Here is a 13,320-nt window from a genome sequence, read left to right on the forward strand (position 1 = left end):
TTAGTGATGGGATTTGATTAATTGCTGCATTTGCAAATAATTAACTGCAACTAATGACATTGCAACAGAAAACAATACAATGACAAAATAAGCAACACTTTCAATTCAAAAGGCTTGTCTGCTTCTAAATTATTGAATAAATAGACATATTAGCTCAAATACAAAGGCGTGTATTGTTTTAGTCTGTTTTTAAGGTTATTTATTCATCAGATTAGTGCAAAGTGCTATCATACCCATCCAGCTTTCAAATGTTTCAGGAACTGCTGATAATTCAAGAAAACATCAGCTGCTGTTGGTGCAGCCTGGCTGCACAAACAGATGCTTTTAATACCATATAGAAAACACTGATAGAGCTACTGGAACCAGCTGGTTTTTCCCTTCAATAACACAAACAAACAACCGGGCCTGAACCCAGCAGGACTGAGATGTGCGTTTTTTTCCGAGAATCAGAAAGTGTGATTATTGGTAATTGGACGGTTCTTCAAATGGGTGTGTTTAAAAACATGATGTCAGGATGAGCAATTTATTTTTGGTATGGATAGATAACTCCCACTTATCACCACCAAACACACACACACACAAACACACACCCCCAAAGTTCATGCGCAATCAGCTTAAAAAAACTCAAGAGCTCGCTGCCAGTAATCTGAAGGAAGCATTAACTCTACAAGTTTGACATTTCTCTCCACTTTCTGTCTATCTCTGCCTTTTCTATGGCAAGCTTCACTGCAGTTTTGTTTCTTTTAGATTTTCATAGTGGGCATTTCCACTGTTCAATATGCAGTCTTCAATGATAAATTGCACAAAATAACTAATATGAAGAGTATATTTTTTGGTTTCTTTTTATTGACTTGACAATTGTGTGTGTGTATTTTAATGTAACGCACTTTAAATTGCTTTATTGCTGAAATGTGCTTTTCAAATAAACATGATTGATTGATTTTGTTCCACTTTGTTCATCCAACATACACACCTTCAACAATCACCTGATTTCATATTCCAGCTAATAATCTGGTTTATTTGCATTCTGTGGAGGATATTTTTAGACCAGTCATGTTAGATTACTAGACCTTAAACTTGATGTATTTGAGAAAATTAAAAGTCTAAAAAATGGAAAACATTAAAATCTATAATAAAGCTTTGTTAAATGCAAAACTGTATCACATATGCCTCTGTTTTTTTTTTTCAATGTTTGAAAATTAAACTATGAAGCGAATCAGATTGTAAGTCTTCATATTTCCAGTCTGAAATGAGTAATATATTTTCTAAACGATGTCAAAAAGACGTTATTATAAAACTTCTTCCATATAATTTCCATCTCAGTCAGAGGTAAAGTATTAATAGAGCTGCCTGTCCTCCAGAGGCCTGTGTTTGGCTGGGAAAAGCAGCAACACCAGTCCTCCAGAGGACGTCCTGCACCACTTATCCTGCATAACCTCATAATTGCTAAGTTACCGTGGTTTCCAAACAACCACATTATTTTATAATGTTGTTGTGTTTCAGTTAAAAGAATGCTATCTGTTCATTGAAACAGCGGCAATAGCGACAAGTTTGTTTGTTGGGAATTGTTGGGAGAAATCTGCACATAAAAATAGAAAATTCTATCAAGAAGGATGAAGGAAAAACAAAATATTCAGAGTCCTGATATGGAGCTAAACATTAGGACATTTAGCCAAACAACTTACTTTTATTTTTCAGAACTTCAAGCATCTTAGAATAAGACAAAACAGGAAAAAGTCAAACGTTATACTGAAATATTTTACAGTGATTGCATACTCTTTAAAACACAGTTTGTAATCCATGACGCATTTTTGTGAAAACCAAAATAAGTGGATTCTTAGTTTTCCCTAAAATATTGTTAAAGTCTTATCTTGATTCAGACACATGAACCCCATATTGTATAAACCTGATATTTCAGTATCAAAAAGTGTTATAACCTTTTTTTTCTGTGTAATTATTGGGAATAACCTTGAAATAATTTTATTTTCGCTTAAGTTCAACACTAAAACCATCATTAACATCTGAAGCACGTTTTCTCATTCATGTCTTCTTCTGGGAAAAAAATACAAAAAAGGAAGCCATAAATTGATATCAGCCAAAAAAGATTGGTGCTTCTTTACCTTTAGAGATTCTCCATTAAGCTGCTTTGCGACTGACCAGTCATGACCATTTTAACCTGAAATCAACTGATTCTTACTGCTACACTAAAATACACAGAAGGCAAAAGCCCATATGGGGCTATTTTGATCAATACTTCTCCACGTCTGCTGCTACTCCCTGAGTTATGCTAATGACATCCCAGAGGCATTTCATCTTTTCATGGGCAACCTTCAGATCAATGCTCTTAAAAAAATGCAGCGCAGTTAAGCTTTCGCTCAGAAACAAGAACGCAGGAAAGAAATCAGGTGGAATAAGACATCAGCTTCCTGACACGTAACATGATCTGGTAATGCATGCGTTACATCACGTCTATGGCCGTGTTACTTCTTTAACACAGAGCAGACAAACCACAGACGCAACCACTAGCTACAAATTACATGCTGCACTTTTCTGCACTTCCTCTATGCGAAGGAGGACATCATTCACTGATTAAAGCACGGTCAGACAAAGAGCAATAAACATCATCATCATAACCGTCTATTTTGGATGAAAATTGGAATAAACGTCATTTAATCCTTCTGTAAAGCGCAAAAAGAAGGAAAAAGGGAGAGCAGGTGGCTTTCCGGGTCAGGGCTTTAACATTTGTTTTATGAGGGATCAATATAATGCAAACTACTATTGATACTCAAACCGCTAGATTAGCAACAGTTGACGGAGATCTGCTCGTTGTGAGCATGTGAAACACACCAGATACCTTTCTGTTTTCCTCCTTCATATCCAAGCAGAGCAAACAGCTCAGGAGAGATCAAAAGACACAGTTGGTTAGACGTGGATAACAAGCTTTTGGAAAACAACACGCTTCTCTCTTTCAGGTGGTTTTTAATCTTAGATGTGGGGTTTGAGTTACAGCTCCAGCATGCAGTTACCTGTCTGAGGAAAACAGAGATGCTCTCTGAATAATTCTGGGAGGACGGCAGAAGTCGCTGACAAAAAGGCCAGACCTCATTTAGACTAATGGTTCGTATGCAGACATCCCTAGATTAGCATGATTAACGATGGCTCCCAAGGCCGCTGGTGGAACAACTTGATTGAAAAGGTCCTCTTTCGATTAAAACATTCCTCAGATACCAATGGCTCCTACGGCATGAGTGAGGTTGGATATTAACAACAGCGACCTTGAAAAAGACACTTAACACAATGTCATGTAATCTTGTGGAGAAAAATAGATGTAGTCCATGTTTCTGCTCAGCACTTTTGCTTTTTTTGGGTAGATTTATCCCAACAATCACAACTAAATACCATGAATCGGTGTAAGTGTAAATGAATAACTATGTAAAAACATGTTATTTTATTGTTTACTGAATTATTAGTTCATCCACCAAACCAAAATTTGCTAATGTTACCTCATATTCAACACCACCCAGTTTTTAGACTTGATATACTAAATTTCCTCCACTTTTTAAAATGTGGTCATGTCACTTATGTATGTTTTTTCCTGTTCATTGTGTGTTTTTTTACCGATGTATTAAATGTTAATTCATACTCATTGACATGAATGAACAGTGAAGTTATTTAAAAAATAAGCTGGTAAGTTTTTCTCCTCGTTCTATGCAGTTTTACACTCTGGCATATGGGGTGGGCATTTATCACATTGTTAATCATTTATTGTGATAAATTTTGATTTATTGTAGTCAGTAAATTCTGACTGATGGTGTTTTATTTTTTTTAAGGTTTTGCTGGCTCTAGTGGCCTTTATTTGAAAGTAGTTCAACAGCAAAGAGGGTAATGAGAGAGGGGAAAGACATGTGGCAAATGTCACCAGGCTGGGAATTGAACTTGCGACCACTGCCACGAGGACCAAGGCCTCAATATGTGGGTTGTGCTTTTGCCGCTGTGCCACCACAGCACCCCCAACTGATGGTGTTTTAAAGAAAACAAACTTTTTATATTATTAGTTTTACTATTTTTTTCTAGTTTGTTCAATGAGAGTGTCAATAAATAAAACAAATTTGAAAATATGATTAAATCCAGCTATTGTGTGCAATTCAGTGATACAAATCACACGTCTTCATGTGACTGCTGTTATAAATGAGCATGTTTCTCAAGAGCAGCAGTACATGTGTTTGTGTGGCTATGATGAAGTCACAGGCATACAGTTGTCTAAAAACTAAAGAATAAAAAGTTCTTGTTGTTACAATACTACCACAAAATATTGTGATAAAACTTTTCGTCCATATCGCCCACCCCTAGTTCAATTCACAGATATTGTGCTTCTTTGAAATCACTACAGGTTCAATTTCTGAGCAAAAGCAAACTTCTTTAGGCTTCAACAAAATAAATAATTCAAAAGTAGCAACAATACAAAAAGAACTGCTTCCACTTGAATGAAAGCAGTGACGGGAAAGGCACGCCAGGAGCAGCTAATGGACACATTTATCTTACGTTCTGTGTCCCATGGCGGGTAACTGGTCCAGTCAAATCACAATATGTTTCAAAGTAAACAATGACAGACAGCAAAGAACAGCAGCATGTTTAGTTTAGCTAAAAACGAAAGCCTGCTGATGGGATAAAAGCTAAGTGGGTCAGAGAGTGCTGTCTGTGTGGCGGAGTGGGACAGAGTGGAGGAAACATAATAGGATCACTTTTCTCCAGGAAGTTCTGCCTATAGGGTGCAAACAATAGACCTGTCACACCTGGTTCTGCTACCTGAACATAATACATGTCTCTGAGATGCCTTGAATGATAAACTGCTTTGTATAATGTTGGTTTTGGTTCACTCAATCGAGAAAGTAGAAAGAAAGAAAATGGTAATGATTTATAGTTAAAGGGAAAAAACAAGGGCAATCAATAAACCATTTTCTTTTTCTCGACTCTGATTAAATACTGTTAATACGCCAAAATATTATATATAAACTAAGAAGTGACCTTTTGGTCTAATAATGCAGCATGTACAAGTACATAGATACACTTTTCGGTATTAGGTATAATTAAATGCACTTTTTGGTCAAATGATTTGGTGCATTTTTCCTGTTTTATGTAAGAAAATCTGAATCAATCATTATTGGGTTCAGTTGATCAAACCTCAAGGAAAACCAGAAACTGATAGGGACAGAGAAAAGCTTGATGTGCATCTGTTGAAGGTTTTAGTTTAAAAGTTTGACTCTGCCACAGGCTGTTTCTCTTGTAAATGCATTTAGATAATTGATAGAATCGATCCAAAATATCAATAATGTCAATACCAAGTCGGTGTCTGTATTGCATCAATACTGTGTTAAAATCAATACTTTTAGTTTCCAATTTCCTCTTAAAATTCATTGTATTTTGTATCCCAGTTTCTCAATTCTACCTTAAAAAGATATTTTGTGGGGTGCTGTGGTGGCACAGGGGCAAAGCACAACCCATGCATCAAGGCCCTGCTCCTCATGCTGGTGGCTGCAGGTTCAATTCCCAGCCTGATGACATTTGCCACATGTCTTTCCCCTCTTTCCTGTCAAACTACTTTCAAATAAAGGCCACTAGAGCCAACAAAACCTTTAAAAAAAGATATTTTGTTTTGATTGGCTCTCAAACAATAATTTCTTGCACTCTGCTTATTTAAGATAAATGCACTCAGATCATGTTAATGATTAATGTAAACTTAATACAGTTTTAATTATTTTTGTTCAAATTTAGGACAGAATGTAGACAGGAAAAAAGTCACAAAAATACCTAAATGTCAGAAATTTTAGTCATATATCAAATAAAAAGAATCAATATCTGAAATATGGGCCGGTATTTACTTGGAATTGGATAAATGCCAAAATATCACACACTTCTGGTAATATGTAATAAAACTTGTCAACTCGTTCAACTAGTTAAATGAATAAACTAACTATAGTCAACCAGTGTAAGGTATAAGCAAATCTTAAAATATTCTAAGGCCCCAACAGATATTAACAGAGTGATGATTTGAACCTAATTTTATTATTTCTGCTGCTTGTCTTTGAGCTTGAATCACCCTTTGTTACCTTCTGCCAGGAGATCAACCACTTGTGAAGAAAATATTACACCTGGTCCCGGCTCAGGGACTCACACGACTGAAGTAGGAAAACAATCATGTTTGTCTTTTACAGATAAAGAGGATGAGTACTTCAGTTTATTTATACAGAGTAATGAGATGATGAGGCAAAAAGGTTCACTGAGCACAATTACACTGGTTTTCATGACTTCTCACAGAGCAAACAGTTCATTGCGCAAAGTACTTAACATATAATGAGTTATCTCACTGGAGGTGATTGTTCACTTGTGACTCTCTGTAACTGATTCAGGCAGGGGTGACTCTACAAAGTTTGTGAGATGAGGGCAACTGATAATTTTGAGGGAGCACACCAAAAACCGAAACACAGAAAATCATTTCAGGAGTTTTACTCAGTTGTTACAATTATTTTTCATCTTCAAGAAATCTGTACGTTTACGCTTTCCTTACCTCCAAAATTCTGATGATTTCATTGACTACAACAGTTTTATATTCCCACAAATTCAAAGCCCCAACACTAAGAGCATCATTTGATTTGATTTGATTTGATAATTCATAGTGCATGTTTTGCACATTTTATACAACTCTTCCAAAAAAAAAAGATATTAAACTTTCTAGCTTGTAAAATCAATGTTTGTCTATAGATGGTACTTTCAAATAGTTAAATTAACATGGCACATCTAAATACCACTCTGCATTTCAATATGCAAATTAATTAGAGGATTTTCGCTTATTTGCTACTCCCATGATGTTAAAATCAATAGCCATAATATCACCAAATGACGCTAGTAGTAGTAGTTCAACTCAAATCAAATTCAAATTCAAAAATATTTTATTGATCCCAAAGGGAAATGAAATGTTATCTTACACAAGTAGTGTAGGAATGATAAAGCATCTGGTGGTGACATGTTGGTATGGGGGGGGTCACAAATTAAAATCTGCTTAGGGCCCCAGAAAGGTTTGGGCCGCCCCGATCTTGCATGTTTTGCTTATTATTGGTGTAGATAGAAAAGGGAGAATAAACGAAAATTTTCTTTAAAAAAAAAGAAAGAAAAAAACGAAAAAGAAACATAGCCCTCAAGTGCTATCAATGTGATGATTTTAGTCCTCAAGAAAGTTTAACCTAAAGGCAGCTGTTTTAAGTTCCCGACTCGTCTCTAACGGTTACTCACCGTCCCTAAGGCGCTGTTGCCGGGCAGAGCGTTCTCGAACGGCGCGAGCCCACTTCTCTGCCTCCTCCAGGTTCGCGTGCGGGTCCTGGAGCGCCGCTAGCCGAAAGCACTGCTCCACGCGCTGCCGCGACGGAGCAGAAGTCATCCAGCGGCGCTTCCTCAGTGGGTAAAAGTATGCTGCAAAGTACGCCGACGGGTCCGCCTTGTCATCCTCCCGGTAAGCCCGGCAGCCGACGCAGTCCCTCAGACTCAGCACCACTTTGTTCCGGCCGACAGGTGCCGACGCGAGCCTCTGGACGACGAGGTCCTTCTCGGTCAGGTTTACAGCCCACCTGCCTCTCCGGTTACTGTTTTGGGTAAATTCTCCGTATAACGTGATTGGAGGGGAAGCGGGTGGGAAGTCGGATTCGGCTCTCCTCTGATCCATCCTGAGCGGATGTCAGAGAGTGAGACGCGGACGGGATCCGGACCGGGACACAGCTCCGGCTGCGCTGTCACATTACTGAAAATGATGCGGGCAGAGTGGAGACTGCGACTGACAGCCTCCCACTGCCCGGACCTTTGTCAAGAAACACAGAATAAAACCCTTCAGATCCGGTTAGATTTCAAAATAAGAGCCCCCTTTTAAACGTATCTGCGAGAAACCAGAAATTCAATGTTGATATAAAACATAGTGCCCGAATTGGGTAGTAATGTGTTATAATAACATGAGTAGTTGAGTAGTTTTGAGAAAAGAATGTACTTTAAGGATTTTTTTAACCACACTGTAGTACGCTTTACGTTTACCTGAGTAATTTTATTTTGAAGTATCGCGATTGTGCCCACTGTGAGTTGCTTCACTGACGGAAGAATACGCTTGTTTTCGCAAAGAATTTACCAGACAACACCTGCAGTTGATGTTCAACTTTAAGTTTTATACTGTATGAAATTGATCTGGAAATTTTGTAATTACGTTAATCATATAAATTATTTTCATTCTTGCCTTTAAAATTCCAAATTTGTAATATCCTGTTGATGATACAAAAATAACATATTAAACAACTGATGTTTTCAGCAGTTATTCAGACTTTTTACCAAATACTTTATTACTTTTACTTGAGTACTTTCTTGGATGCTACATTTACACTTACTTCAGTAAAATATGTTGGTATGGTGCTGCTCTTCCTTTCAATTTTTGGTGCCCACCTCTGCAATTGCTGGTTAGTAAAATATATTAAATTACATTTGTTACTACAATGTGTTTTTACTAAATATTTTACACAGTAGCAGCAAAATATATTTTACCCACTCCTATTATTTTAATTGCAGCTCACAATTCTGTTGCAGGTATTTAATTTTGGTTTTTACTTCTTTTCTCTTCATTTATTCTAGGCGTACATAATCAGCTGCTTATGCTTTGGGCCAGCTCTGGATTAACACCCGGATATAAAATGACAATATGAGCTAAGTAGGCTAAAGGTTCCTAAAACTTCTCATCAAGAGAAGTTCAAGACCTGATGAGAAACGAATACATTGTCACTTAATGTTGTCATTTAATTACTAACTAATAATTTGAAATATAAATGTAATTACAAATGCAGGTTTTAGCAGATTTTCAAGAAATTATTTTTATTGAATTTCCACAACAGTATGGTACTAAAATTGCCAGTATAATAATATATATTTTTTTAAATATGTATTTTTTCTTGTAATCAGATTACAAACTCTTTGCTTTGTTAAGCATATTTTTTCACAAAATGTTCCATATAATAAAAAGTAATCATACTACTACTTACATATTTGTCTATTTTTGGATGATATTCTGTAAAGTAAGAATAATATTTCTCTCTCTTTTTTTATCTGTATTGTCATTAGTTTAAAGGTATTTCTTTTTCAGCTGCCATCAGCAGACATTGATTAATTTTTGGATTAAATAATTTATTAGAAATGTAAATATAGGAACCATTCATCTCAGTAGAAAAAAACCTAACATTTTGTTTTATTGAGCTGCAGATTTTCATTGTGGTTTCAGATAAGGAAGAAAAAAGGTGGTGCTTCCCCCTAGTGGCAAGTTTGTAAAAAAAACATAACTGTGGAAAAGAAGAACCAAGATTTCTGCTCCGTTGTAGCATTTTATTTAAGAATAAAAGGCAGTATGTCCCATCCTGCGAAAATTTATAAGGTTTTAAAAAACAGCTTTGTTGTAATCTTGGATGTTGACCTAATCTAGGTCGAGTCCAAACAAGGTGCTTCTATAAAACAGTGATGGCTAATTGTTTTGTGACGAGGGAAACATTTTGATGCAGAAAGCACTCAAAAGCCACATTTTTTAATTTATAAATACAAAGATTTTGCTGTGAATTTTGAACTGAAATTAAATCTTTATTTACAAGTCAAATATTAGATAAAAATTTTAATAAAAAGAGAACAATCTTAATTTTTTTAAGTAAATATCCAGTTCAAAATGGAGGACGAACACAAGACTTATGAAATCCTACCCTCAATTGTCTCATCCATGTCCCACAATTTAAATTTTTACTCATGTCACAAATTTCAACAACAAATTTGTTGTTTGTATTTACGCAACAATCAACTGCACATTCAATATTTCAAATGTTCAGTCTAAATAATTTGAACTGAGTATTCAAATGTTCAGTTAAAAGAGGCAAAAGAACAGCACTAAAACCTTCCTAATGGCTTTGATTGTTTTTGATTGGGAGCAGTGCTTTTATGCAGACCCCAGTAGCAGTATTAGGTGGAAGTCTCAATCTTTTCAAAGATTATCTATCCCATATCCTGTCACAACATCATGCCAGCTTTATAAATCACTGCTGTTTGTTAGCAATAAATTATCATTTCACATGCATGGGAAAGTGCACCATAAATACTACAATGCCAGGATGATGCGTGGAGTGGACCGAGCAAGCCCTTATTCCATCTCCCTGTTTCAAAAATCCGGGAGCAACATTTAATAAAATGATTTAATACTCCCAACAAATCAATTATTGAAACTCAACCAACAGTAGTGTTAGCGGCAAACAAAACCTAAATTTGTTTGCAACTCTTGCTTTTAATGGTTGACGCCAACATGAAAGCTTTTATAGAAAAAAGAAAATGTAACATATTAGATAAACATAAACTCACGACTATGTAACTTTGCCCCTAAGAAGTCCTGTTAGAAACATATGAAGAAACCATGAACTGAGATAATTCTGCAAAGCTAAATGTGAAAGTGTGAAATGTCGTAAAAGTCCTTGGGATCTTTTAATCTGTTTACTTTTTCCTTTTAATATTTTATATGAAAAGCTTTTAGTGATTCTGAAACCCTTCAGCTGTTTTCCAAAAAACCTGTGTTGTGTAACTGCAGAGTTGCAATGATTTTGAGAAGGAATCATCTTCCTGCAGGGCCGTGCAGAGACCACTAAAGGGGCAGGTGCTCAACAACAAAAAAAGGGCACATCTAACCACATTCTAGGACAGAATATTAATAAAGCCACTCAGCTTTCAGGGTTTAATAAACAATAATAAATTACAAAATTGTGAGATATACAATCAAAGCTAAGGAAAATCTCTACACAGAGCATTTATAAAATATTTTATTAGTAATTTCTTTCTGCAGGTCTATTTTGTTATAGAAAAGTATTGCAATATTCAAACCCGCATTTTAGCAAGATTTGTAAACCAGAGCTGGACCACCAGACATATTTTGTCTTTACAGAATTATAGTATAAAAAATATAAACAAGGGCACAATGCAACCTTTTAGTGGACTGTAATCTATAAAACAGAGCTGTCTGTTTGCTACACTTGCAGTGGAGATGAAGATGGTCCATTCAGGGAAGCAGAGCTGCATCAAACTTTAATGTGGAACTGCAGAACAAAGGAAAAAACTTGAATTGTTAATGCATGCCACCATGAGAAAAGCGTACTGAGTTTTGCTTAAAAAAACTTGTTTTAAAATTAAAATCCAACATTTTTCTCATGAAGTGAAAAAACTTTTTGCAAAACAAACTTAGTTGTGCATGTCATAAATCTTTTCTTGCTATTCTAAGTTTTTGTTTGTGACGCAAAGTTTTGCTTGTGATTCTCACATGACGTGAGCAGGGCCTAAAATTACAACAAAATATTTCTGACGTGTGCAAATAAAAATTTATGTTTGGCAAATAACTTTTAAAGTCACGAGACAAAAAATTAGTTAATTTAAAAAAGTTTAAAAAGTTTTGTTTTAAAAAAATAAAAAATAAATCATTACAATTCCAAAAGTTTTTATTACAATTTTATTTTACTTAACTGAGGTTAGTTTTTTTTCATTGAATAATTGGGGGAAAAGTTTACTTAATACTCTGCGAACCAGACCCTAAACTTTCTTAAAGTCTGGATTGAGTTTTTTCCCCTTAATTAGTGACACACTTTTATTACATTAAATCTATCATGGAAGTTCAGGGTGAGTTATTTCTAATTCTAAATGAATATCCTTGTTGGACTTTTATTTAAGTGTTATTTTCCTTCAAGATACATTTACCTAACGCTAGAATAAATGCAATGTACATTATGCAGCAAAGGAAATTAGAAGACATGTATCCATTATGGAGATGATCGGGCGATGTGCCCCTATTGCATAAGCAATACTGAAGAATGACTCATATCATTAAAGATACAGGGAAGAAGCTTTCAGTTATCTAGCTTTGCTAGCAAAGTTGTTAGCTAGCAGCTAGCTATTAGCCGCTCCAAGCCACAGGTGAGCGGCAGCAAAGGAAATGAGCTGGAGAATCTACGAAGTGGACAGCTGTTCCGTAACTTTGCCTGAATTCTGATCAAATCCATTCAAACCCCAACTTAAATAGCTACACAGAACTCCCTCCGTTATTCTCGAGACTCTGTAATGTGCTGACTGGAAGACACCTCAGCTCGTGCGTGTAACTGTGAAGTAAAGTCATACGCTTCTCTGAGAAAGCACTCCATTGTGCAACCCTAGGATGGCTGGCTAAGTGGCCACTTTCTCCCCTCTCACTCGGTCTTTCAGGACTAGCAGCTAGTTTAAAGAGGGTATCATCAGCGTGAAATGCTTTGACCCTTTTCCATCTTTAATCCAGGTACTTGCTCGTCGGCTCTACCGACGAGCAAGAAAATGCTCTTTTAGTCAAGGAGAGCTGGTCCCTGCCTGAGCTAATCTCTGACCCTTCCTCGGCCTCATGGGCGCGCGGCCGCAGAGGGAGGCTCACAGCAACGAACAGGTACGCGCTCATGAACATCAATCTTTATCGTGTTAAAACACGACAAAAGCAAATACTAATGTTTTTTTGTTGTTGTTGTTTTTATACGTTCCAGTCATCACTTACAGAAGAGAAAGTGCAACACAGCTACTTGTGTGACCCAGAGGTTAGCAGACGTCCTGGTCCGGTCCAGTAACACCATCGGAACGGTCTACGTCCCGACAAACGTGGGCTCCAGCACCTACGGCAAGAGGAACCTACATCAGCCTCCCGACTACCTGCCTTTCTAGTACAAAACTGGGAGAATACCCCAGTGAATACCCCAGTGACACATGACATCATGTGTTACAATGAATGTGAGAATGACGACTCCATAAGATGACATTTTTTCTTTAATAATTTGATAAGCATCAAGACTACAGTGCCTTTGATTTAAGCCATCTGAATCCATGTATGTTTTCTTCCAGCTTTGTGAACGTCGTAAATCACAGCACTAATGAAATAGAAAAAAATTTTTAAACAAAAAATAAAATAATTATAAAATATTATGTCAGACAGAAGAAATATATATATATATATATATATATATATATATATATATATATATATATATATATATATATATATATATATATATATATATATATATATATAAAGCCCTTTTGTCTGATTCTTGCAGGACATTTTTGTTTGAGCGCAAGATGCCAACTGAACCAATAAAAGTATTTCTTCCTCAACAGGTTGGGAGGAAAAACATTTTGTGTCCCTTGCTCGTTATTTAAGACTGCTTTTGAATGTGTCTAAGTCACAGGTAATGAATGAGCTATTTAATCATGCTTGTT

General features: G+C 36.1%; 1 protein-coding gene across 1 annotated transcript in view; it reads right to left on the bottom strand.

The window, feature by feature from the left end:
- LOC103469685 (sphingosine kinase 1) overlaps nt 1-8,260 on the bottom strand; it is a 40,051-nt gene extending 31,791 nt beyond the window's left edge. The window contains exon 1 of the mRNA XM_008417541.3: nt 7,288-8,260. Coding sequence (XP_008415763.2) covers nt 7,288-7,714 — 427 coding nt within the window. The 5' untranslated portion in view covers nt 7,715-8,260. The remainder of the gene's footprint in view (nt 1-7,287) is intronic.
- Between the last annotated feature and the right edge of the window lie 5,060 nt (nt 8,261-13,320).

This window comes from Poecilia reticulata, chromosome 1, assembly GCF_904066995.2.
Source record: "Poecilia reticulata chromosome 1, P_reticulata-male-v2, whole genome shotgun sequence".
In the NCBI taxonomy this organism is placed as follows: Eukaryota; Metazoa; Chordata; class Actinopteri; order Cyprinodontiformes; family Poeciliidae; genus Poecilia; species Poecilia reticulata.